Source organism: Varroa jacobsoni, unplaced genomic scaffold, assembly GCF_002532875.2.
Source record: "Varroa jacobsoni isolate VJ856 unplaced genomic scaffold, vjacob_1.0 scaffold_1167, whole genome shotgun sequence".
Classification (NCBI taxonomy): Eukaryota; Metazoa; Arthropoda; class Arachnida; order Mesostigmata; family Varroidae; genus Varroa; species Varroa jacobsoni.
Window position 1 is genome coordinate 88,878 of NW_019214069.1, and position 27,904 is coordinate 116,781.

The window sequence follows — 27,904 nt, forward strand, 5'->3', positions numbered from 1 at the left end:
AAGTTTTTTTGTTTATCAAATTGTCTCGTATCATATCCAGTATTACGCTTGATATTAGCGTCTATATCAGTACAGGAACCTTTTTCATCGTCATTCAACTTTGCATTCGTCTAAATTATCCGTTCTTATCCTTTCATGTCAAACGAAACATAACAATAATAAGCCGACAGATAAATTGTGTAGTTTAAAGGAACGTATATAGCAGAATAGGTTTAACGACCTTCTCACTGGCCTGTCGAAACGGAAACGTATGTCGTACTTGATTCCATCCATCTTTGCGTTTCGGACAACGAGGCTAAGTATCCAGTGCAACAAAGGTATGCCTGCGAACGTAAACCTAACGATAAGCCTTAACATATAACTGTACAGTATGAACAATGGCTCTAATCATCTTAGCAACATACTGTATATGGCCACCAGCAATTATGTAGGTGGAATATGAAAACACCTCTTGCGATTTCAACGATAAGCGTAATATTAGGTTGGTAATTGAGTCTATTTATCAACAAATGAACTAAATAGTTTTCATCACTGAGTCTGCGGCTTTATCCCTTCTATGACACGTTTCAATACCTCAAAGTAGCGTGACTTTGAAGATCTGCCAGAAGCTCTATATGGAGAAAATTATCATTCAGCGAAGCCAAAAAGTAGAACGTCCTTCATCACCCTCTTATTCATTCTATCCTCACGGTCAGTCGAGCCAGATCCAGGCGTATTGTTTCCTGCTCGTCTTCGTCTTCTAGAGTATTGCACCTCCCCACGTTAGCTTCAGTCTAATTGAGTACAAGTGGAAAGCGCCGACTTAATTACATCGTCTAGAAATTCAAATGGATCAAATTGTGACATAACGTGTAGAAATAATATGTTATATAAAACTACGCCGGTTTCTAAATATTGTAGTACTTCGACGACGACGCTGTGTGTAGGGCACCTAACTCGCAACCTAATGAAAGGTTCCCAGTTGAAGGACGGTGATTTACACAAATTATCTGAGCGTTGTCAGTACTACTGCACATTTAACGAGCGCATATATCATTACACCCCCTACTTTTAACAAATTAGCGCGTGTCACTGACAGTGTTTTTTTTTAATATCGAGGAGTTACTATCGGGTATTATTTAGGGGGTTACTGAAGCTAGCGACACCTAAGTTCGACGCTGGGCGTAAATACACTTCGTTTTATGCTGGGGGCCAGCCGTTTACACTGACGCTAGACAATAATGCTGGGCACTGATTCGGTCATTAAGAACTTGTCAACTGAACCATTTTTGCTCGGCGGAAAAAAGGACGATTTGGCACTAGGGCACGAAGAATACAAATTGAAAGAAAAGAGGATCTTCAATGAAAGCTGTAGTACTGGCGGGAATCTCATAGAGATTTAGTTGACCCAAGCCCAGTTTCATGCCACGTTGATATCTGATGGATTGTTACGTACGATCGTTTAGTCCGACAATTCACTTTATTTACCTCGTTTCAGTACGCCTGATAATTCTTCCGTCCTGCAGGTGGTGGAATACAGATGTCTACCGTTAAAAAATGTCGTCCTCATCAACAGGTGTTCCTTCTATAGCAGGCTAAGAATTATGAGTATATATATTGTTAGTGTTGTCCGTAATCCACTCAATTGTAGATTTTGCAGCGTGAAGTGAAGCTTCCAGCAGAACGTATAGTCATATTCTTGGATTCCTGGTATGGTTATCTACGACGTGCACAGTGGAAAAACAAAAAACTGTTCCATTGAACACCGACAATGGAGTAAAGCAATATGATTCAATAATCCGCCCTTGACCAAATTACCATAATACGCAAGATACTAGCCAGGTGCGCTACAATAGAAAAACAGGTATTTATTATCACCAGTAGTATTCTTGAACAATAATTGTAATGTTAATTAACAATTTTTTATTACATACATACATATATATATATATATTAGAACCCAATAGAAGCCCAACCAGACTATAACCACAGACGTTTTTGTTCGAAGTGCCCGCCGCTATTGCTTACTATAGTCCGCGGGCAGTTGTTCATAAACAAAGGTCTCAAAGGGCTAAGAAAAGATTAAAACTATCAGCAGTTTAACTTGTCTGTATTAGATAAGATGCCAAGGTCTCCATGATGGTGTGGTGGTAACCTGGTTATTCGTTAAACCTAAAAATATGGAACGTGGCTTAGGTTAGAAACTGGGCATAGATACACTGTTTCGTGCTCGGAGCTAGACATGTGAAGCAATGCCCAACGACCGTACGGACACGAAGAGGTCAAAACATTTATCTATTTAGATAAAACGTTAAAAAGATGAACGTGTTTTCAATGAAAAAAAAAAAAAGCACTTATTATCGGTTGATTACATAGAAGCTGACAAAAAATGACTTCCAGCCGGTAGTTCTCTGTGGTGTTAGGTCAACCCTCTATTTATTATGTGTGACAGTGAATTGCGGTTGTAGTTACGGGAACGTGAGGCCACTTAATGCGTTTTCAATCGTGCTTGCCTCACAAATATAACTATAAAAATTATACGCCCTTTAATAAAAGGGCATCCAAAAGGTCGGGTTAGACTCCTGACTGGAGTTAGATCGATACATATATACAATAGTTATAAGTAAATTGTGCATAGAAGCGTCGAACAGAAAAATAGCTGATAATGCAAGAGGTGCACAACATGCGATTGGCCTCAAGTAATCCGTTCAGCCTTCCATCCTATTGTCTATTGAACGAAAACGTCGGCTGCTTATCATAAGCATGCAAAAACATGCCTTCATATCTCTATTTGCACTTGTTTTGAGGGTAGGTTGAGAAACAGCGGACATTTCCCAGTAAAAATAGCGGGTTTCCGTTGGCGCCTCTAATCAGATTTTTTGTAATGGACACATTGGCCATAATGGCTGGAAGCATTCATAGAAATGTACAACAAACCCGGCAATATTATTCCGTTACTCGTCAGAAATATGAACGAAACTTCGTAGCGTCACAACCAGCTGCAAATACAACGGGGTCAAATATGTATGTAAATTTTATCATTTTTTTTTTAAATTTCAAAGCAAACAACGTAAAATTGGCAAAAGAATATTGATTGTTAAAAATAATTATAATAAACACGTGTTTCAAAAAAAAAACTTGGAACTTGGATTAGTAAAGCTGGTCTTGTTTGCAAGCGTTACTAACACATTGTCATGAATCAATTTTAAGGCGCAGCCTAATAATTTGAGTCAACACAATTTAACTGCGATACCTCACGCTTACGTATCGCGTCAGGTATCGCAGCGAATATTAGTAATAACGTTAGTTCAGCACCAGTCTCTTCTCATCATTTACGCCAGAACTTCTCGTGAATTTCATCATAAATCAATTATAAAATAGAACTTATTTAAGTGTTCGTATCTTCCCACCATGCACCTCGGCCTTCGCATTCATCAAAGTTTAGGAGCATCGTGCTGTTACCTTCACGTTCATAACGACGTCGACTGCTTCGGAGTGAATTTGTTCATTACAAAGCTAATTATTTGCTGAGTATCATCTTTAGATTTTTTGGCCTTAGCTGCCACATTATTTATACATACTAGTTCCAAAAGGATTGCTAAACATATAGAATAGAGAAAAGACGTCTGCACTATTTTTGCATTCACCCGTCTATTAAAATTCTTATGTAAAAACTAATTGTGGATACCGGCAATAATCTAGTGATACAATGGGTAGCGTCAAGCGTTGTTCAGTGTCGCAGTTGATTCCGTCGTCTGTGCCAGCCTTACGGACACAGGACCTCTCTTGCTTTCGCAGATGGTCCTAATCAACACAGGACGGTTCATGTGTCCTCGAGAACAACCGGCTCAGCTTCTCTATCCGTTCAATTTTTAACGAAACCTTTAACCTGATGAGTCAGACATAACCATAAATAGTAGTTCCTGCATAAAAGATCTGCTGCTTCTGTAGACAGATTTACCTCATTCAGGGCAGGATATATGCAATATGTTATGAGTTATTGTACGTATATTTCACATTGGCCAACAGCCGGCTTAAACTACGACAGTGGCCAGGATTTCGAAGTGACCATTCCACCTGAAGGGAGACCCGGTTATCATAGTAGTTCTCCCTAACGTGGCATTCGAACCTAGGATTAAACTAACTTTTGCTAATATTTTGACATCCTTATAGCATAAAAATGCAAGGCTAACAGTCTTATATAATTTTGTTCCACAAAGAAAAATCTCTGGAATGGAATTTCATGATTTATTATCTCATATTTTATGCGATAATTCTGACCGTTTCGGGTCGTCTTGATAGCAAATCTACACTTACATGTTTACCTTTGCCTTTGTCCTACTCGGGTGTAAAGAACACGTTAGAAATCAGTTTTGGTTGCCATATCTAATTGACTAGCAAGCTACCGTTGGTTATATAACTTTCTTGCGTTGTGACATAGTAGCTAAAGTGTAGCTTATCTTTGTCGTCTAGAACGTCTAGCCGCTGGCTTTCTATCACATATAAGATGCTTAGATTTTGTCTGACGTCTAAACGCGTTTTATTTGGCCTGCTGCTGAAAACATTTTTGAAGTCTATCTACATTTTGATCTGTGGAGCCCATTGCCATGGGCGTGTTTGCATTTTAGCGTTACCGGGATGGATATTCAACAGCATCTTTTGCTAGCCACTGATAAAATGAGGTTGGTTCAACCGTCTGCTTTTGGGTTTGGATTAAAATGTACGAGACAAAATTTTTTTAAGAAACCTCATACAGAAACATGTTGTTCTTGTTTATCCCTTTCACCTTTCGAAAGCTTAAACACATTTTAGGCAAAACTCTAAGGCATTCTGCAATATATCCTATGATAATGTTGAGTGCAAATTGCTACTTATCCAGATGTTGTCACATGGATGTTGCCGGTATTGTACTCTAACCCAACGTGACATATACGGGTGTAAAGTTTCCCTATAACCCAGATTGTGGACTGCCAGAAATCCTTTATATGAGAAAAAATTATTTTAGCTGGGCTCTAAAATCAACCAACAAAGGTTTCAATTCCAAATAGTGCATTTGTGTGAAGGTAATATTCATGAAGCTTCGGGTGAAGAAACGCTAGTTGCAGACAGAAACGATTTATTATAATTATTAACGATTATTTTCGAGGCGAATTTGGCCTGGCCCATTGGAATGCCATGCTTTGCAAGGTGGCCCGAGCTGGAGAGCTGAGGACATACTCCAGGTAAGTTGAGTGATTCTAAACAATGGAATTGCCGAACTTGAGCCCTCCCGTTAAGCACACCACGGGTCGTCTAGACGACGATCAAAGTCTGTTACTGTTCCCAGTAGTCTAAGATAGAGCTAAATCAAGAAGCAAAATCCCTAGACCTTTCTCTAAATGCTAACGGTCTTGTCCTACTTACTATATACGTGCCGGCACTTGCAAGAATTATTATGATATTATCACGAGAGACGTCGATGAATTCGGAGTCAAAAGATTCAAACGATGAAATTACGTTGCGAAACCTTTTAGACTCGGAGATAGGCAAATTGGATGCTTCAATTCACCTAGTCAACCTAGCTAGGCACAACCTAAGAACACTAAAAGGACAATCATTTGACAAAATACGCCAACCTGTTTAGGATCTGCGTAGGTTTTCTTTAAAAACAGCGTTAAGCTTTTAGTTTGGAAGTTGACCTTGATGCATCGCACAGGCTGGGGGAACAGAGGGAACACCTCATGGTAAATTTAGTACAGCGTGTTCTACCGAGCGAGGCTAGCCCACCTTGAAGGCTCCTCGTTGAACTTTTACGTTTATCGCAGAAACCTACTCGTCTTTTTGCATTGAGTACTATTGTTAAAGGTGCAATAGTTCGATTCAAAAGAAACAGAGGCCTCTTAACATTTCATCTACGACTACATGAGATATTCCGACCCAAATTTCTATCAAATTGATGCGATGACTAATCCCGCTTGAAAAGGGAGTAGGCGAAGTAACGGTTGCATCATGCTTCAGACATGATGCCTTACTATTTTATCTGTCATATGTCCGGTTAGCACGGGTCAGGGGTGCATTGCAATTGACCACGTTGGGAAGTACTCGATAGTGGGAAATGACTCTGCTGCCCCCCGGTTTCTTCTTTTAATCTATTAGCGCACTTCGGCCCTGTAAATTAATATTTTAGTATAATTGGCATTTATTTTAGCTGCCAAACAAGCATCGAACGTTTTTCACAGAATGTCATGTAACATAGTCTACTGTTTACTGAACAGAGTTGATAAAAATTTAAAAAAAAAGTGTTAACGCTTCGCTATATTTGTCCAGCTAATCACCGATAGAAATACATTCTTATTATGGCTATTGATAGTGACATATTATATTTAAAGATTTAGCAGAGTGGCCGACATATGCAAAGCATGCTATTTGTTGGATGTATGCATATTGCTGGGTGATCACTCGTACAGCGCGCGAAAAAAACGCGCGAAACACATACATTTAATGATCATATTCACGCGTACGTACTTCTATAACACACAAGAGTTAATCTGTTGGGCCTTTCCAAAGTTATAGAATAGCGGTCAGTAAAGACAAAGAGTTTCATCTATTGTGCCCAACTGTTCCCGTTGTAGTCGAACTATTATTCCTTTTGCCACAGTTGACAGCGTTTTACCATATAGTCTTTCCTTGGGTGCCTAGACATTTAAAGGGGACAATATAAAAGTCGATATGTTGAAAACAAGAGGTGAAATATAGTAAGAGAAAAACGGCAATAAGTTGATACACCAATGCTTCCAGCATCAAGGTTTGAAGCTCTACTTAAAAAAATTGAGCTCTGGATGGTAATGAGCGGACAGCAAACACCCAAATAAACAACGAACTGTTTGTTTTCCTAAGCTTGCCTTGGACTTTACTTCATTTGTTAGGTTGACGACCGCAGTCTCTGATGGTCCAAAACGAAGATCATTTAGCTGACTCAGTGGCGCCTCGGCCACCATATGGAGCCGATGGGCAAGCACCAATCTCTTTAAATAGTTGCCACTTACCATGTATATCTGAAATAAATATAATGTTACAGATAAGATGCTTGGAGTTACAGTTCAATATTTAAGTTACCCCACTAGGCCTGACTCCTTCGCTCGACTATAAAACGGTACTCGTCCATCTGTATTAAAATCAATCTCAAAAACAAACTTTGTTTAGATAACATATGTTGAATAGTTAGCAGCCACTTACCAATCGTAGGTTTGCGAACGAATAGGATAGCAACAATGCCAACTTAAGGGGGTTCATCAGCGGAACGCGTACCAGATATGCACAAAAGGAAAGTCGCCCAAAAAAGACGAAAGGTTGCATTGACAAAATATTCGACCGCCACTCTGAAATAGTTATGTTGTTTCTCTTGGCCAGGAGTGCCATGCTGTATCTCGTTCTCAGAACTCGTAAAATATAGCTGTGAGAGGTGCTCGTGCTCGACCTCGTAACTGTCACGCATCCTCAAGACATATCCTTTCGGCATTGTGGTCCATGGCATTTGGCTACACATATTCTTGCAACTATTACTGACAAGAGAAAAAAACCAAGAGCTAATATAATCGAAGTAAGAACCTTGAAATCCTGACCATTAGCCAACCCACGCAAGAGACTAGGGTATACGACGCTAATTGTCATAAAGCAAATCAGTTCAACATAGAAGCTGTAGTCGTGCAAAAAGTAGCTCTGGGGAATGAAGCATAATGATTATGCCGATGCAGATTTCAGAAGATGGCCGCCGTAAGATTTGCGGATTGAGACGGATTGAGCAGATGTGTAAATCGTAATTTGGCCAAACGATATATATATATATATATATGTGGAAACTATCCTCGTAAAATTTGCGTTTCGTTTTTAACAATTTGATAATTCATGAAGCATTTGCCTTGGTTAAATCGCTAGTAAAAGTCCTTTCAATGACACTTACTACGCGATGAGTACGATTTAATAACTTAAATGGATGAGTGATTAGGTATGTTGTCGAAAATGCTAGCTTTGTAGGTCGCCACGACGATTTACGTTAGTTACGTAAAATATTTCCTTTGGCCGACCCCCAGCCGGGCACACTTCGCTGCTTGAAAGTTGTAAGACACTGCTACACGACGGACACACGCTCAACCCCGTGCCCACCCATCGTCCGCATATGGCTCTCCGGCATTACTGGCATATTGGTAGGTCGACCTATTTATGAAGCTATTTGAAAGGGTACCTCTCTATTGGTTCAGAAGCTAATTCACCGTTGTTCGTAAATTCAAATCATAATGCCCATCCTTCCGGTAAACAGTTGCCGATTCCAAAAAAAAAAATTATTTATTTGTAAGTTTCAATGTATCTCTCACGTGAGTTACTATGCGTCATTTGAATGTTAGCTGTTATGATTTTTATGAAGAATGTTATTAAAGGAAAGCGAACGCTACAGATGCCGAACAACAATTGACCTAATATTTACACCGACAAAAACGCGACAGCCATTTTCTAATAACAATAATAAGTCCATTGACATCTCCACTGATGCTCCTTGCACGGATTTCAGTCAGAAGTTCGAATGGGACACGTTGATGCCAATCGGAGAAGATGATTGCTTCCAGATGTATATAAGATATTCTTCCCTCGATGTATACAAGCTTGGGTTGTTAAAGAAAAAACTTTGCGTATGTATTTTTTAGGTATTTCATTTATTGGCATCAGGCCTACACGCTTAAGGCCAAGCTAGGTCACTTGTTGTGCCGTTATACTTATGTCCCAAAAACTAACTTAACACTACAAGCATGAAGGCACTAAACACGCTCTTTAGAGACCTTGTAAAGGAACGCGTATAACTGAAATTCTCTATTACCAACTCTGCACCGTTGCACAGATCGCCAATACGTTGCTTTCAAATATCATGTGACGAGCAGACGACTCGTGAAAGAAGCACTTTGTTTACTCTAGTATTTGCAGACGGTTAACCCTAGCTAGTTGCACAGAAGGAATGAAGGGAAAGGCATGACAAACGCGGATTTATTCGTTACGGATAAAAATGTAACGTGTTACACATCATGTTACATTTACTGACTGCACACATCTCCATTAATGATCCAGACTGACACAAAATCTGTATCGTTTTTCACTCAGAGATCGTAGTTTGGTAATTGCATTAAGTATATTCATGGTAAAGCTAGAAGCTTAATGCAATAGGGTAATTTGATGCACTTATCGAAGCGGATGAAGAAGAGAGCGATGATGTTGTAAATGGACAGACTTCCTTACAGGAGAATCTCCACTCTGACAAAAATACACACAGAGTTGATGTCGTTTACAGATTTTGTGTCGATCTTTTCACATGTATGGGATATAAAAGTTAGGCTTCAAGGTATCTTATTCAATTTTCCACTTTCGATGTATTGACAATGCATATACAAGGGTATTACTAAAGCTTTGTAGCAGAGTGGACCTTTACATCGGACAGGTGCAAATCAGGATTTTTGTTATCGTTTTGCGCCTGCTTCATCTCTGCCTTCTTGATAAATCGGAATAATCTTGCTTCTACCTGCATCGTTGGAGCCTCGACCATCATATGAAGGATGTATGCAAGCGCGACAGATATGACATAGTTTCCGATAGCTGTGCGTAACTGTTTCAAATAAAATGAAAGTTATTTTCATTTAAATATTGTTTATCCAATCTATGACAAATATGCGGATGGTCGACATATCAATACTAGCCGTACAGCGGGAGAAGCGTCCTTACAGCGCGTAGAGGAACCGTGGACGTTGACTATTTATAAACGGTAATAAATCATCGTTCACATACGTACCATTTTAGAGTGTTCTATCTGAACATAAACAGTATTTATTCCCATGTAGTAGGTCAGTAATGGGACGTGGATCAGGTATGTTGAGAAGGAAAGCCGGCCAAGGACAACGAATAGGCGTAATGACAAAGTACGTGACAGCCATTCTGCAAAGGTAAAGTAGAAAAAATCAAGTACTTTTATAGCTGATACCTAATAACTTCACTATAGTGTTGTCAGCTGTGTATAGCCAGAAAAAAATTGAGCATGTCAAAAATAACCATACGGATAATCAACGTAAAAGAAATGACATTTCACAAGTAACTTACCGCGAAGCAAACCAATTAAAAGGGGACATTAAGTTGAAAAATGAGCAAGAAGCAACGAAGCCGTGTCATAAAACACCAAACTGTTTCAAACGTAAACTTAAGCTGCTAGAAACGTTTCGAACTTCAATGCCACCCCGAGCGGAAAATCTCCTTTTATCTTAATATATTCTATAAGGATAGATATCCTTGTATGCTGATTTGTTTCGCCAAATATGTACATTAATTATCAAAAGCTTCCAACCAATACATAGGCAGGTAACAAGTTTTGACGGAGGGCGTACTTTTCGAATAAGTAATTACTACACATGGGCGTCTCATGAAAATCAATCAACTGGCCAGACAAACGGCAAAAATAAAAAAAAAATGATAGGGAAATAAGCTGATGAAAGCTTTGGCTCGCTCATTCTGCAGCTGGACGAGGAAAGCAAACCGTTTGACCAATTGTAGTGTCGAGCATTTCGGACGATATAGCTAATCGCTCAGTGATCTCAGATTGCCAAAGTATGATGCATTGACTTGCGTAAAATGTTCAGTAAACAAAGGGAGTAGAAAAGAGCAGCTGAAGCTTCCAAAGCTAGAGAAAGCCAAGCCTCGAGATTGAGAGACACGCACGAGAGCTTTCAGACATAGCTCTGAGTAGAGGCGTAAAACCCAGTCACTAAACGTGGTCCTCAACACTGATCCGAAATATGGCACCAACCCACTTGTTACTGTATCCCATTCTCTAATAGATAGAACGTATCGTATAAGTTTGAAAAAACCTTTGTCTCACTGCTTGCTAATAATTGTACAGTACTCTGTTCGATTCTGACAACTTCTATGACCATAGATTTTTTGTTTATCCAATCTATGACAAATATGCGGATGGTCGACATATCAATACTAGCCGTATAGCGGGAGAAGCGTCCTTACAGCGCGTTTTTGTTTTTCAACTGCCAAACCCAAAGTGCCCAGTTTGTCGCCAGCGGGTCTCTGGCCCTTGTGTTGTCCAGAGTTCGTGAGTGACTGACCACCTTGTCGAATGTGCTCGTTCCGCTGGTGAACACACTCGGTTAGTTTCGCCACGTATCTTTAGGATAGTGAAACTTGAACGAATTTTTATCGACTTTTCTATTTTTTTCTCTCTGTCCATTTGTCTCGTTTGTCACAGTAGAGAAATAATACAAGTATATCTAATAGCCGGCTGGTTCTTGCCGCCATCCCTGCATATGTATATATATACATTATGTCATGTTAAGTAAGCTTAGGTGCCGGATGAATGCTTTAGGCACGTTTTAAAAACGAGATTCCTGGATTTCGTGGCCTGTCTGATATGCTATGATAATTCTAAGGCGAAGAATTTGCTTCTTCGAAAGAGGTTTTTTTATTTACAATCAGTTATAATTTGTTTCGATTATCGAGATGTATTTATTTGAAAAACTCTGTCGAACAGACAGGTTTTTTCAAATAGATGAGTACTAAACCATGAGTACTAAACATCAGCTATTTCAACAGGCACAATAACTTAAATGGGCGTCTATTGGGTGGGCATGGACGCAATAATACAACTGGCAAAAGTTTCCATAACAGTTAATGAGAGCTGTATTAGGCTTAAATACTCACTCTAATCGTATAACAAACGTCAAAGAACACTTGACAGTTGACAACGTATCCCGAATATATGAAAAATGAAAGGGTTTCTATATATATATAATGATAATAGTTCCTATCTCTCAGTGCAAAATACGATACTTACGCATTCTGTTAGTTCCCATGAGGAAGAAAAGCCAACTAACAGCCACCGACCAAACGATTCGATGGAAGCCGGCGTAGAACAGTTCAATGTAACGCGGTACCGGAATATAGTAGTAAAACGGTAGAGTAGCTAGTATCATGGTGACCATGACTACAAAACAGAGAACTGCCGAAACGCACTGCACAGTCTGAAATAAGCCGCGCATAATAATTGCAGCAATGGTATATTACTAATTATCTTACTGCCTTCATTGCTACCCTTATTAGTAGTTTTTTTTTTTTACTTAACTTAGACATCTTCCGAGTACTCCGCCAATACTCTTCCCCTTTCGCTTTCACGCTGACATATACGTAGCGTTCCGGTGTAGAAATTCATTTTAGAACTATATATTTTGCTAATGAACGAGGTTCGTATGCTGACTATGGCAGTAGAGTTCCATTTGTAACGTTCTCACCTTAGAAATGTACATATCGTAGGCTTTCACATACACGAATCCTGCTAGTAGGCCTATAACACACGCGTTGAAGTGGGTAAAAGCCTTGACATACATCAGGTACAAGAATCTTGACAATTGGCTGTAACAACGTAAAGTAAATTTATCTTGCAGCAATATTCCTCTTGTCGATATTAGCACACTGAAGCGTATAAGGGTAACGAATAAAGGCACACGTAGGATTTAATTGTACAGTATTCCTAACGGCTATATCTAAACGATACACATCAGTCCTGCAACGGTCAGTAAATGCCGTCGCAGGTTGCCTGCAAAGGCAAAGGCCAAGCACAGTAATCACTAACTAACCTAATTCAACAATGGAAAGTGATCACACTCCAATTTTTATAATAGATGCAACATTATATAAACCTTACGACTGCTATTAATAACATCACATATTTTTCGTACGAATATTGTTATGAATACAGAATAGCTTAATATGGCGAGCCAACGCACCCTTTGCGATAACAATAGAGATAAATATGGGTTCTGCAAATACTAACGCCCAATTTTCGTTAATGATGGGGGCTGCTTGAAGTTTGTTCCGGTGCGATGTATCGATTATCCAGATGCAGCTATAGAGGGCGCATAAAACTAGAATGGTAATCGCCAATTTTGGCCGTCTGTAAATGCAGGAGAGTACGTAAAATCAACACACTGGTTAATCAATATAATAAGTTTGTTTATTCCAGTTGATTCGGCAACGTCAGTAGTAAATGTAAAGTAAGATCGAAGCTATGTTCGATAAATCTCGTTTAATAACTGCTCGAATACATAAACGCTAGTGTTTATAAGCAGAACTCGAACTACCAGGTTTAACCTAGTGTGATTTGTAGGACAATACTTCGGCTCGTCAAACTATGACAATAAGTTACCTGGGCATCATCAAAGCGAAGACGAGTGCTACGCTAAAGATTTGCATGTCCACTGACATGAACCAGTAATGATACCAACACTGAAAAACAACAATATATAACAGCATAGTAAGTATAAGGTTCTATTAGTTAAATAAAATAAAGGTGCTATTAATTAAAGGGTGCCATGTTTGCACAACGACACTCAGGTCAATCGTCTGACAGGTGTTCGCACCATCTTCTATTTAAGATAGCTGTCATTACGTCAGCTAGTAGTCTACCCGTCAGGCTGATCGAAGTAACGAACCTGTGTGTTCCGACGGCAAGCAGCGTGTCGGAATTTCGAGATCAACCTGGACCTGAACGCGTAATCCAACCAGCACAAGTAATTCTTGTGCTGCTTGAATGACGTGTTTGGGGGGCTTTAACTAGGGCCCAACTGGAACCCTCGCAATGTTCAGCATCGGTCGTATAGGGTTCTAGCAGGCTCTTGCCTGGGGTTAGGACTCGAGTTACTTGAGACGGCAGAAACAACTTGTCTCAGTGGCGAATGCTGTAATTTTTTACGCAGCTTCGGTCTGAGCAAACGGTATGTAATGAAATAGGTTGTCCAGAGAAGGACCAATAAACGCGCGCTCTTCGGATAAATAGAGCATTTCAAACCGCCTCGACATCCGTTCTCATTGTCGTGAATACACTCATACGGTCAAAAGTCAGAATCAAAAAAACGGGAATAAATGTATAAGGACTAGACGCTCACCCGCGGAAAAGGAGAACATTCTCGAGAAATTAAAGGAGGATTGGAGGTTGGTACTGGAAACCCTTAAAGGAGTGAGCTGCTACCTGATACAGGTCTTTACAGGCCACAAATGTTTCCAAGTGTATCTGCATAGAATAGGATGGGCATCAGAAAGAAAGCACAAACGAACGGTTAAGATCCCACACTACTATGGCGAATATTCATATGTGAAGCCCAGTGCCCCTAAGCGAGATTTCTATATTAACCTTGAAAAAAATGTATAAATAAAGCTAACGGACTGCTCTGAATGCCAAAAGGTATAGCAACTTTTGGGTTAACTCGAAGTCTTGCATCCCCCCCTAATACAGGACAACTATTATAATTATTATTGATCCTGCGTTTGAGTAGCTGCCGCACTTAACTTTCATGATAGTTAACATCATTACGCATGCACAATACTTTTTCTGTAAATGTTTTCTATATGAATGTCGAAGTTATATAGTCCTACTCGCCGTCGTCTAAGAATGTGCGTCTATAGGCTACTCGTCAAAATAAATCAATAAATGCAACCCGCTGTCTTAAGCTTCCCAATAGCCTCATGGACCGTCGGCACAGCGATCGAAAGCGTGCGACCTGGTCACTTCATGAAAATTCAGGTGTAATCGTCATGACCCAGTTACCTCCTATATTGAGCAAAAAATGTCCAAGGTGGCTTTAGCCCGCTGTTTTCCTTTCTAAGATCTATTTCAGGTCCGTATGATTTCATGCTCTAAAAGGGCAACCTATCCCACTGTTGATTTAGTTCGAGAAGCCATAGATAGAAAAACTTCATATGAAAAACCCATTTGTAGTTTTATGGCTGTCTAGAGGCTGCCACGACGTTGGGGCGAGTGTGCAAAGATAACGAAGAGTACCCCTTGAGTATAATAGACGATCGTCGTTCTAGCCCAGCCAGTTTAAAACCTAGTAAATTTTAAATTGCGCCTGATTTCCTTGTAATAGCCTAATATATCATTCGATCACATCCGCTAGCTTACGATTTAATAGACTAATTAATCCCAAAGTACTCCAATTTATCCAAATTATCTACTATCGTGTGCTTATCATTGTGTAACTTTACTCCATGCCCCTGTATTAACTACCTTGCGCTTTCAAGCCACCGTTATGAAATCGTGCATGCATTATTCTCTGAAGGCTTTTTCAACGCCATTTAACCTAGACAGTTCGAGCTAAATGTTACGTAGCATTTAATGTTTCACTGATTCTCAACCGATGTCCAGAAAGGTTCCTTGCTGTCCTAGTTGAAGTTAAAGTTTATAACGAACTTTTTTTCCCATTTTTAACATAGAGGCGATGTTTTCCAGATCACGCAACACTTAATTTTCGGTTGAGGAAACTTGACTTTGAACATTAATTGATGCTATTTAGATGCGTGTACCTGTTTAGCATAACAATCTTGATCTAACTAGATTAGCCTGGCCCTCACATCTATCACGGATATTCGAATATGGATTAGAGCGAGCAATGAAGGAATCGATAGACATTTATTGCTTTCCTAATTTCTAGTGCTCGATTGCTTCACTCACCATATTTTCGAGTGTGGCAAAGTTATTTGCGAGCGCGAAAATCCTCCACCAGTTGGTGTCGCAGGCTTCTGTGTAAACTCGGAATGCGCCGTCAGCTGTAGGCCCATTTACCCAGGCCCGCATTATGTAACCGAAGAGTATCACGGCCGCTGATGGAACAGTCAAGCGGACGTATCGGCGAACCATAAACACCACATAGATGAACACAGCCGGAATAGAAGGACCCTTGTATGATATTAGGCCACGTGTAAATAGAAAACCGCTGAAATGTCAGAATGAACGTTCCAAAAAGCAGCCATATCTAACACTTGAATCAGACATTTACTTTACGGTTTACAAAAAAGAACGCTCGCAGATAAGGTAAGTATGATTAATGCGAACAAGATAAAATTTTCAACTATTACGCAACTGCTATTATTACTGATTATAGTATTAATATGTGCGTGCCCCGAAAGGGCACAGTAAAATGTAGGGATACTCTAAATTGACTAAAATAGCAAGATCCCTAAGGTCATTATGTCCTTGTATGTAAATAATTCAAACAACAACATAATGTTAAACGTTAATCATCGGATAGGCCAAAGGTTTTTTCACCTGATGCAAAAGAAGGTCGTTACTCCCAAGAATGCCCCAGTGATGACGAATTGAGCAAATACCGACTTCATAGCATCGTACGCCTCCTTGAGTGTATCTGGCAACAGTTTAGAAGACTATATGTTATGATGGCATTGCCAACTTCTTATTCAGGCTGCTTGCAAAATGTTAAGTGTTCGAGGATATTTTTTAATAAGTTACTATCAAGTCAATGGCCGGGTATAGTGTGTGTGCGCGCGTATATAGTTCAACACACAACAAAAGGCAACAAGAAGCAGGATTAAGATGTAGCCGAAGGGCCCGCCAAGCCGAGACGTCGTTCGCGTTGATCTTTGTTGCATTTTTCATGGCTGTATATCGTCGGGTAACTGTCGAGGTTGTATTAAAGGCCAGTAATTTATCCGCTAATCTATTTGGAACGTTCGTGCATCTTTTGTACGCTGTGTGAGACTTGTCTTTACCTAGCTCCATACCGAAGGCATACACGTGAAAATCAGCTCAGGTAACTGCATGCAAGAGTTGGCTTTTATTAACTAGAAAGGAGCCTAGAAATGATTGAATTTTCTGGAGAGGAGGTCTACAATGTTCACTGACACATGGTCATTATATCTGACGCTCGTCGACTGGGTCATGCATTTGGCTAATAGGTGTTACTTTAAAACGGCCAATGCAATCTTTTTTTTGTTTTCAGGATTGTTTTACTCAGTGCACACGGCCAAAAATTTTTCGCTTATCATTCACCATTACATAGTTCGACGGCCATGATACGTCCATGGTTTTGGTATCAGGATCAATGTACATCAGTGAATTTGCGTACATGATAAATAGTAGCAAGTGGTCCTAATATTACTTTTCTGTCTGGGGAAAGCAAGTATCGGTTGCTTAGTGCAGATAGAGCTCGCGCGGATGCGAAAACTCCGACGGTGGGAAAAGGCTGCATTCACCTCATTAGCCGAGGTCTTATCTTATATATTGTTTCGTTGATGGTTGAACGTCTCAAACGCCGATTTGAAGTTGAAGTTAAAAAAACATCAAGTGGTACTGAATACTTGGAAAATAGTATCCAACCATTTTGATACCCAAAGGCAGGATAGGTTTCGTAACTTCTCATTCCCGTTTTTTGTTCAGGGTTTTACATATCTTTGGTGATCTGACCGGTAATTCACTGTAATATTATAGAATTTATGGATCCTTTTAGCGGAATGCGAAATTCTCGCAGAAACAACGTTCTGAGAGCGTTGAGTCATCGACAGCAAGGTAATCACTGCTGAGTCCGTATTATCTAGGCTTGCTCTCTTCGACCTTTAGTGACCTTTCTGTTATTTCGATGATGTACAGAAACCAGCGCGGTTATGGCCTGATATTCTCTAGATAGTAAAGGTCATTGTGTTACGAAGCGCGTTTACACTTAATAATATATGCAGTTAGACAATATAAACTAAATTGAAAATTTTTCATCTGTCACGGTACAGAGAAGTCTGTTCCCTCCAGAACAAGACAGCTAATTTGCCATAGTAAAAAATTTTCGTTTGCGCAATTTGAGCAAAAGTGAGCTGTTACGTACTTTCTAGGTGAACTTCATTTAGATTTTTTTGCCCGAAATCGACGGTTTACGTTTTTGCCAATTTTCAAGCAGCTTATGAGAAATCCGAGGAAGATTTTTGTGAGGTAAAGGGTGGCTTTCGTAATTTTTAAAAGTTCCTTTTTGGTAGAATATTATTGAAATTTCATGGGCTTAAAAATCAATCAAAATAATTGAAAAAATAATTTTTAATACACCTGAATCTTTGATACAAAGACTAACGGTCGTTTCGGGGGGGAGGGAATATTAACTATCAATTAAGCTGTTTAGGTAAGGTCAAACAGTTGATTTTTTTTTAGATATCTGACACTTTCTTGTACCGCTTGGACTTCTTGGCCGTTTTAAAGCCCTGCACCGTTGGGATATTTGGGTTGCTATTAACTCGTTGAAATGTTTTACGGGTAGCGTAATTGATTGACACCTTCATGAGTTTACACCTACCAACATCGCTTGACGCGCGGTTACTATTAAAAAGCTATGTGCAAATTAAAGAAAAACTACGTTGAAAATAACTACGTCAACCTAAAGGTGTAAACGTGGCAAATTGTAATTAAATTAACTTGAACTTAAGGAAATTGCCAGGAATAACATTTGTAATAATATATGTATCACATTTCGTTGAGATATCTGTTTTTGAATACAGTCATAGAACTTAGGTATGAGCAAGATAATAATGTGTGTGCGTTAAAATTTCATCGAAATTTGTCGAGTAACTTCAAATGTTCTTGAGTCGGCACTATCGTAGTGGAAGATAACACTTTATTTCGATCGATCTTTTTCGATGTTTTTCTAGTTGTTGACAGCAGAGGTTCGAATCAACTGTTCTGCCAGATGGCAGCAACTCATAACGCACGATTCTTTTCCAGTCCCATCAGTCTCTTGGCACACTTTCATTGGCATTAGTCTGGGTTTTTGTGAAGCATATTTGTGTGGAGCAATGAAAATGTGGAGCATGTTATTATTGTATGAGATCTATTTTTAATTTCTCAATTTTTAATCAGCTATGATAAATCGCTTTAAAATAGTTCCATTTCATTGTTAAAGCTTCGTAGATGAAAATACCATCGAGTGAATTATTTTGTGTTAATTCGTGTGCCACCTAAACATGGAACTTGTCTTTGTAGTCAACTTTCTTTGAACCGTTCGGTAGTCCCTTAATAACTTCATGCCCTGTCACCTATCGCTTTGGCTCAATAATTCTGTCAGCTTTTATTGTAATTGGTCAGCCCCTACAAGAAGTGTCCTTCACAACGAAACTCTCAGAACAAAAAGACTTTAGCGTTCCTCTTTGGGCTAATCAGTGAACTGAAATACACATCACATTTTACTAGTCTTCTCTAAGACGCGCTATCTCAATTTCGAATAGAGCCATTGCAGCAACGGTAGCAGATCTACTACTCCAAATTTCAGCTTTCAAATGACGCCGACCCGTTTGGACCCATATTACCTGAAATGAGTGACTTTAAAGCCATCTAGCCTAGGAAAAGGATAATACATTTTTGACAGCCCAATATATATATATATAAAACGGCAGAGTACGTCAAAAATCAAATAGATGTTATTGAAGTATACAAGCCTTAATCGTAAGCCTCAATCCTCGAGCAGCGACCGTCCCAACTTTCCTCCGTTCAAGATCCGTTCGTATCGAGCAGGTCCCGTATGCTGACAGCTATCCGACAGCGTACTGAGGCCTGACATGACAGAGTCCGCTGTCTGCCGCTACGCAACACTTATCTAGGTTTGCTCTAGCTCTGCCAACCGCTTACCTAAATGTAGATTATGCCTATTATACTTTGCCTGTTTGTGATTATTTTGAGACAACGTACATATCGTATAAGCGTCTACCATGAAATACGTATGACCGAGGACTATCCAAAACGACAGCAATGCCTTAACTCCATTAAGAAATGCCAGCGCTTGATTTTTTTCAGTCGTTGCTGCAAACAGATGTTTGTTATTCGAGATCAACGAAAACACACAGCTGAAGTCACCTGCAAAATGTGAACAGACATAAGAACGGCACCTGGCGTTGACAAATATATGAGATTTAAATATAATTTAATTCTATTTCATACAAAGTAGAGACAGAGATTAGTACTCTGTAGTTAGACTGTTCAAAAGGCGTAACAACCAATCATTCACAATAGAACATTCTCACATATACAGAAAAAAGACGGACGATTTTAAAACAGTTTCTCGAGCTAGTTTCAACTGATCAGTAAGTTCCTGCTGAGTTCGGATATAGGCGTAACTTGCGTGTTTCGGTCTCTAATATTGTTCATCCTTATAGGAGAAGTGTTCATGTCACACATCATTATCTAGAGAAAATTTCTCTTTTCTTTATAAAATCTACCTATCGTGGGTATTTCAAATGTTTTTTTTTTTTAAATTTCAAACTACAGCGGTTAAACTTTACCCCGAGTTGATTGAATCAATTCTGTTAGCTGAGCAGTATTCACTCGCATTTGAAAAGTAAATAGACGATTGTACCTCAAGTAGTGAGGGGTCACTCTGGAACCTAATCTTCAAATTTTAAACAATCTTTTCAGTCATGGGTATAGCACAAATATCTGTGGCTATTTAGACAGCTTTTAGATCTAGGCGAATTAGAGCAGATGTCAAAGCTGCACCTTTTTCGCTAGGCGCATCCATTGTTGGAGCCTGAACTCAACGAAAAATTTCATCTTCACCGCAAATACTTCGTTGAAGATCTATAAAAAGCTTATGAAGAACACTGACAGGCACTTTTGCCTCTTGAAAAGGCCAAAAAGAAAGAATACTGCCGTTACAGCCTGGCATGTTCAGTATGAATCTCCGGCTGGAGTGAACAAGATTTGTACCTAACAGAGAACCTTACCTGATTTACCCCATTGTAGATGCTCAGCGGTAGTTGAAAGTGCAACTAAAATGACCAGGCAACCAAATGTGCATCTAAAATGAGAAAAAAGAAAAGAAAAAAAGACACAAAAATTTAAATCCGCTTCCTGTCCTTTCGACAATTCCTTCAGTTAAATCGCTCCTACTTCTTTTAACTCTAACATAAACTAATCGTACTACTACTATTCATAAAAATAATCGCAAAGAGGCCCTATCGATACCAATACCAGTGATTGCCTTTAAGTGGACTGATACAGACGTTAAGTATGTAGGCTAAAAAATGGCCGATTTGTTAACTACGCATTTAACTGTTCCGTGTAACGGAACCGTCACAATATAATTGGATCATGCATAGATAGAACGCTGTGCGGTCTTCATCGTTATTCTCAATGACCGGGTGCTATCTGGGCTGGTTCGCAAGCCCTGTTGCTAGCTGTTTTTATATGTCGGTAGTAACGAGACAAACATAGCCACATAGAATGTCGGCGTGCGTTCGCTTTCATCGGCCAGAGTTCGGCATCCGCTCACTTCACTCTCATATTCATATTTGTTTGCCACTGAAACAAAATAAGATCAAGGTTGAATCACCATTAGTTACAGGCAATTGATATCCAGTTATCAGAGTTGAATTAAAATGAATTCAAGTACTGTGATTTATAACAGTGCTTTTCTTCTAGCGGACACAGACGCCATTTGTGACGGTCGATTGTCGCAGTTTTCTTTCTTTTCATAATTTTTACTCACCGTGAGAGATTAAGGCATTTAACTCTTCAGTTTCACACGTCGACGGAACACAAACTCCAAAGCGGATCCTCACCCGCAAATAGCTTGAATCGACAATTGAGGGCAGCATTGCACTTGGCTGTAAACCCGAAGAATATAAGTAAAAATAAATTTTTCGACATACAAATAAATCAATATGAGCTCCCGCTATAACAAAGGTTGCTATGAATTCGTTTGTCTAATGGTTATCATTATACTGTCGGTAGCTATTGGTCACTACATGATGAGACCATGTTGAAAACTCAGCTCACTAGATCTTATACATTAAAGAAGATCTATTGAATCAAAAATAGCAAAACAACTATTAGGCTGCAGTGAGGCAGACGCCAGATACGAAGAAGTTATTATATTTGAATATACGAATAAACGCAGCCTAACTAACGCGTCAGAACGCGATGATTACCTCGCCACAGCCAGTGACCAATTTGGACGACCGCCGATGGCAAGTTAGCAGAGCTCATGCTCCATCAGTGAAAAGCAATAGTAATAACATTCTATCAATGGGTATCTACGTCTTCTTTGTTTAAAAATGTCAGTCGATTCATCTCTGTATTAGTAAATACAACTGAATAAAATAGAATACCTAATACTCTACGAAAAAAAGTATCGCTGCCATTAAAGCGAAGGCATCTACGCAAGGCAGGCATAGTCTAATGGGTCCGCAATCAGCTATTGATCATCGCTTATGCGACCGTGTTGTAGTACCATAACTGTTAAATATAAACAGATTACAAGATATTTATTATAAATAATTCTTTTTTTTTTTTTTTTTTTTTTTTTTTTACAATTTACACAAACTGCGCTGTACGGGTGTTCAATTATTCGTCCCTGTACATCTTCCATTCGCACAATTTATAAATAAGACGATCTTTTTTTCGAACGTAATCTCACTGAAAGCGATAAGATGTTATTGTTTACATCCCTCTCTCCCTCTACATACGTGTGCTGTTCAGATTCGAATAATTGACTAGTGCGATTCGAAAATAGTCTACGTTCACATCTTATCGTACATTGGTATTACGTACAGTACTATCCTCTATCCTATCTTTATTGAGCTCGATGTAGGAGTGGAGCACGTGAAATCTGTCATGGTCGTTAGATGCGAAGAAGCATGCGGAGAGACGCGGACCTCCAATGCATAGCAGATTAGAACACAGCTTTATGTTTATCTAGTTTTCGTTACAATTTAATACATATCGTCATTATATATAGAGCCGCGATGCAATAACTTGTCATTTTTTGAACAAATAATTTCGTGAAAAATTTAACGGTGAAATGTGCGCAGCTGTCAGATGCGTCTCAACTACGATTACAGATGTGAATGTCCTATTTCGTCCCGAGCCTTTTCATCCAGTTAAACGGAAGCAGCATAAGTGGTAGCTGATTTTCAATTCGATAGTAATTTTTCCTGCTACGTTCGCAATGTTCATAAAATAAGCTGCTTCCTCCTATAAAACGTATGCTAGATCTAACAGGAAAACAGGCGAACACCTTCGGCAGATAACGTACGGTAAAGTGGACTTGGCATCGTTTCGATAACGTGTGACGTTAACTGGAAAATACGCACCGTAATGTTTCGAGATTGAACCAGTCATACGTTAATTGATCATGTTAGCGAAATCATATCATAGCAATAAAAAGAATGCTAATTATTACCTACGCCTAGTAGTTTGGGTACCGACTGTCACACAATGTAAAATAGTTAGAAAAAAATGTATTGTTCTATCGGTCGATTCGGATTGTATATACGTAACGATGCGTGTTACGTAGTGGAAGCTGAATCTTGAAACGGTATCATTTGTATTAAACACATAATAATACGAATAATTTTCAAATACATTTTCAAGTTTTAGATCTGAATGTCAGTGGCACCTATCATACCTAGTCCACTTCCCTATTGATACTGTTCTCTGATATTAAATTGTTAACTAAAAACCATTTTACAATGATAGTTTTCACATCGTATCTATTAGGTAATACACAGTCTATGTCCTTCGTCTGTCTGTAGAGCTGGCAAAATTTTCTTTCTTGAATTCGAGCCTTCGTGGCAATAACGTACACTCGCGTGGGTGAAAAATGTATTTATAAAAAAGCCAAATGCTAGTTAAATTGTCTGCTCGTTCAATGTAGTTTTTTTTTTTTTTCGGTATTACCTTTTGACGCTATGTATATCAGCTATGCAACCATATAGGATTATGGAACACCAGTTACGTAAAAATTATAAACATAGTACTGCTATCATACAGCTCCACAACGGGCGGAGCCATGGGCCACTAATAATTTCGCAGCAACAAGTCAGTCATGCAGCGAAACTAGAGGCACACTAGTGCTTTTCTTTCCAGCAAAAAATCGTGGTTGTGACCGAAGAAGCCGATGCCGTATAATCATTTACTACCAAGTTAGACATGTCAGAGGCTCTGATTATAGGCCTACAAAAAGTTCTGCCGCACGATGTGATGCCAGCTTCTGAATGGGCGGGGCACGAAACATTCAGGAATTGACTTTCATTCGAGAAAAAAGCGGGAAGATTTAACAACAACGAGCGCACCACTTCTTCAAAAGCAACTTGGGCGCGCAGAAGCCCGTGTCACTATCGTTATAAAGTTTCTTATGTATAAATATAAATAAACGTAGTAGGTCCGAGTAATCATTCATAACAAACTATAATCGGTAATAATCCTTATCCGAAATGTCGTGCATCTCTCTGCAATATTGCTCTGTTCAAACGGTGCAGTAATGCCGAAAATATCGTCACTTCAAAAGTAACCTTGTGTGCTATATCATTGACAACAATGACATATAGCATAAGTAAAAAACGACGATACCTTAATTTAGCTCGAGCCATTAAGCCGTGTGGTGGTTTGCTACATTCAACTATTTAAATTTCCTTATAAAATATATTATTACGACGTCAATGTGCAATGTATAGCGATGACACCGTGCTCATGCCTCAGCACTCCGTCGATATTATGCCCCTAGATCGCCGTCTACAGGAAGGACTCTTTATTCGTTATTACTTAATTATCTTCATTGGTTTTTTGAACAATTCCTTCTTGAACAACTCTCTGCGTCCATGTAAAGGCGATACAAAAATCAGTGGAAAAGGGACAGCAACAGCAGAAAAAAGAACAGAAAATCAATAAGACCGGCGAGGTAGGCGCACAAGACGTGCCGCCTTGAAGGAAATTCTAGACTCGACTGTGAATTCGAAATTAATTACTTGTTTGTACAACCTGTTATGACGTACCACGCGCTACCAGATGCTGTTAGGTAGTTAGCTAGCTAGCACTTCTTCGAAAAATGTTGTCGTCTGTTTTTTAACGACATCGACAGTTGCGTGTTTCCTCATCATTTAGCTTCTTCATCAGTCCCTTTCAGACCACGTAATAGGTTATTGGTTTAGCGGCTTTTGATAGCCAGCCAAATCATCAGTGAAACAGACCAGAGTAAAAGTACGATTGCTTTGATAGGCTCGAAAGAGGTGCTTTAATCGTTCATTATTAACGCTTATAAGTGTTCCGTAGGAAAACTGGACGGCAGCAAATATAGTAATGCTCAAAAAAGGACATCTTCTTTGTGGATAGCAGAATCTATGTTGGCTGTTTTTTAACAGCGGCCCCGACCAATCGAAGGGCAAAAGATCTGATGAGGAAACGACTTATTTTCAAAAATATGTGTGCCCACCAAAACGGATCTAAAACGAGACAGCGTCATGTAAATGGCAGTAGAATAGAGAAAATCAATCAGCATGGTTACGATGGTCGAACCTAGACTAGTTATGTAGTTCCATTTGTGCTCTATCTAGCACACAAGCTTGTAACCTGTTACTTTTTAAACTTGTTTACTGAGTATAGATTACTTCGGGGCAGCACAATTCCCGTATCTCTTTAAGTACAGATAATTCTAGGTGTCGCTGCCTCGGCCATGGCTACGTTTTATCCTTGAATGACTGTTAAGAAGTGAACGCAATATTCTTAGTTATGTGTTATCCGTGATCCCTTAATAAATTAAATGCACGGCAAAGAATTAAGTATGTTTAGTAAAGTCAAAGCAAAGTCTGTTTCAGTATTCCATGTTTAAGCTAATTGCGATTCAGATATATAATATACAAATATGTTATTATGATTGTCGCCTACATTTGCAATTAATAAGAACTCACTTCATAACGTGGGCTTCTGACTCCGGAACTGGTCCTGCCTACTAATTTAAAATCCTTAAAACTAAAATAACTTTAAGGCGTGCTTGAAGTAGTTGCATCTTGTACTTAATAAGCTACAAAAGCATGCAAGGAAAATATGTGCCTACGAAGATGCTTTTTCAGGAGTCCATTGTTTGAAATAATTGATTTTTCTCAAATAAGGTCGATTCATGTGTAAAAGGTAACAGACTCTGTTGAAATCTGCACGCCGGCTTGAGTGCATTTAAAAGGTTTTTAATTAAGAACGTAATTTGCGCGCCATCAATTGTAACATTACAGGCAATAAAGAATAATTTAAATGGGGAAAGGGAGATGTGGTCCCCAAGGCACTGCTGAATGGCCAAGTCTACATTGGAAGCACAAATAATAATAATAAAGCAAATTTCAGATACAGATAATAATAATGATTGTCAAATGGGAGAAGTAAAAGCGTACTTACATGCACATCGCCATTTTCCTTGATTATGTTCCATGCCCAATTTAATGGACCTGAAGGACTGGTGAAATAGAGCGAACAGAATTTGCCTGTGAAGATAGGTTTTGTAGTTGATTCATCCACGGGGCCTTTGGAGGAGACACACATGCCGTAATGTCCAAGCGCACCCGTGGTAAAGTACAGCGCAGCCGACGGGATCCCAGCGTTACTCGTAAGAACTGTGAATGGGAATACAGTATCAGATCAAAGTACCTCTGCCATGCAGTTGCCATGACAGGATACTATTCAAACGCGTCTAGAGATTGAATGCCACAGTAAGTAAATGCGTCATACGAAACTTAGCTTTTTTACCTTTATCGTTCCCTCAACGTATCACAACGTCATAAATCGACTCCAATGTTTCTTTTAAAACTTTCATGGGTTGTTTTTTTTTTTACTTTACTGAAAATGGGCATTCATCAGGACATGAGCAAATTAACCAAATCGAGATGATTAACTCGAGCTCAACCTGAAATGACGCAAATCGAGCAGACGGATGGCCAGTTTTTTCGCAAATACAGTATAACATACCGCTGCAAAAAAAAAAATGATAAAAATGCATCTAAATCATAAGAGATGCTTGTCCCCTTGCTACATAGATGGTTACCTCCAAATGCTTGCTCCAATAATAGCATACTTAATAAAGACGTGTGGACCATTTCGGTCATCCAAGCCCGAGAAGAGGTCTACTGAATTTGTCTAATAATTGGGTGAGTAAAGTATTCTTATATTAGTACAACAAAAGTTCACCTTATGGCTGTCCGAAGATAGTTTGGCATTTGCTCTGCTATAACTAAACCAAACATGTCATCATGTGTCTGTTGGATTCGATAATAATTTTCGTTGGCTAATGAATAACGTTATATTTCGAATTACAGACAAATTCAGAGGGTTTGTCCACAATGACGATACGTGTATATATATACGAAATGACAGTCGCCATTTTGTTTGGTTTAGGGATGGGTTGCAATATGTCATTCACGCCTTTCGCCGTACGATTATTTGGGAATCTATGGAATGAAGACAATAGATTCGTGAGCCTTCCATTGAAACGCCGCTATATTTTGAATACAATTGGTTAAATAGGCTAGAGTGATGATTGGTTCAGCTTCTTCCTAGTGGATAAGGAAACCTGAACAAAGACTAGTCTTCAGTGAACTCTTTCGGTAACAGCTGTAACCGATGTTACGTTTCACGTCTGATAGAAATTCAGCAACACCTTTATACTTTATACCGGGTGAATATTGGATTTAAACGACAGCAAAGCGTATGTAGGGGTACAGATGAAGTACAACAAAGAACTACTCTGAAAAGCGTTTGAATCACGCAGGTTCGCCGATATTTTCCATGGAATCATGTTTTAGACGCTTAGAAATGGTTTATTAATATGTGCGTGGTTGTAAGTTAATATGCCAGTCGAACTAGACTTACATTTGAGGGCCCAAGCTTCTCGGTTGCGTATGCCGTTCAGTAACTTGAGCATAGCTCCTGCGCAGCTGGCGCTAGTCTCTGTGTCAACGATCGCATCTTGGGCTAGCGGCAACAGTTTTCGTATCATGAACTTTTGTACATCCAGTATTTCTTTCTCTAAGTCACTGAAGTCTCCGGAAGCATTGTTTGCACACATTAAGCCAATAAGCAAGGACCACACTACATGATGGCGACGAACCTTCGTCATGCTCGTCGATGTTTCGTCTGCACCTTTTCTAATAACCTATATGAGAATGAAACAAGCAACAAAAGCAAATACTATCTAAATTTGCAATAGAAAATAGCGAAGCCTTCGATAGGCCAAAGTTATCCCTTATCAGTATCAGCAATTCTGAATTAAAATTTTTCAGGTTCATCAGTCACTTGACATAAGTCACCGGCAAATTCGCTTATATTCTGCCTGCT

General features: G+C 39.2%; 1 protein-coding gene across 2 annotated transcripts; it reads right to left on the reverse strand.

The window, feature by feature from the left end:
* Nucleotides 1–8,643: 8,643 nt before the first annotated feature.
* On the reverse strand, nt 8,644–27,894 carry LOC111267279 (nose resistant to fluoxetine protein 6). Of its 2 annotated transcripts, XM_022845422.2 has the most exons (14): nt 27,440–27,883; nt 25,973–26,187; nt 21,297–21,414; nt 21,019–21,109; nt 20,533–20,606; nt 19,502–19,666; nt 16,094–16,190; nt 15,500–15,761; nt 13,196–13,275; nt 12,824–12,943; nt 12,282–12,402; nt 11,828–12,014; nt 9,788–9,930; nt 8,644–9,604 (listed from the first exon to the last, which is right to left on the reverse strand). In XM_022845422.2, exons 1-14 carry the CDS (start codon nt 27,684–27,686, stop codon nt 9,401–9,403), a joined length of 2,124 nt encoding a protein of 707 aa, XP_022701157.1. In that variant the 5' UTR covers nt 27,687–27,883; the 3' UTR covers nt 8,644–9,400. The 2 variants fall into 2 exon arrangements, 1 of the variants encoding a protein (XP_022701157.1); XR_015313736.1 differs by lacking the exons at nt 8,644–9,604; nt 9,788–9,930 and having other exon boundaries at nt 11,877–12,014; nt 12,777–12,943; nt 27,440–27,894.
* Between the last annotated feature and the right edge of the window lie 10 nt (nt 27,895–27,904).

Coding starts and splice junctions, on each gene's coding strand:
- LOC111267279 (XM_022845422.2), bottom strand. CDS start 27,686: ATGACGAAGGTTCGTCGCCATCATGTAGTGTGGTCCTTGCTTATTGGC. Junction 21,110..21,296: donor AAATGCCTTAATCTCTCACG/GTGAGTAAAAAT, acceptor ATTTTGTTTCAG/TGGCAAACAAATATGAATAT. Junction 12,015..12,281: donor ACGATATGTACATTTCTAAG/GTGAGAACGTTA, acceptor GGCTTATTTCAG/ACTGTGCAGTGCGTTTCGGC.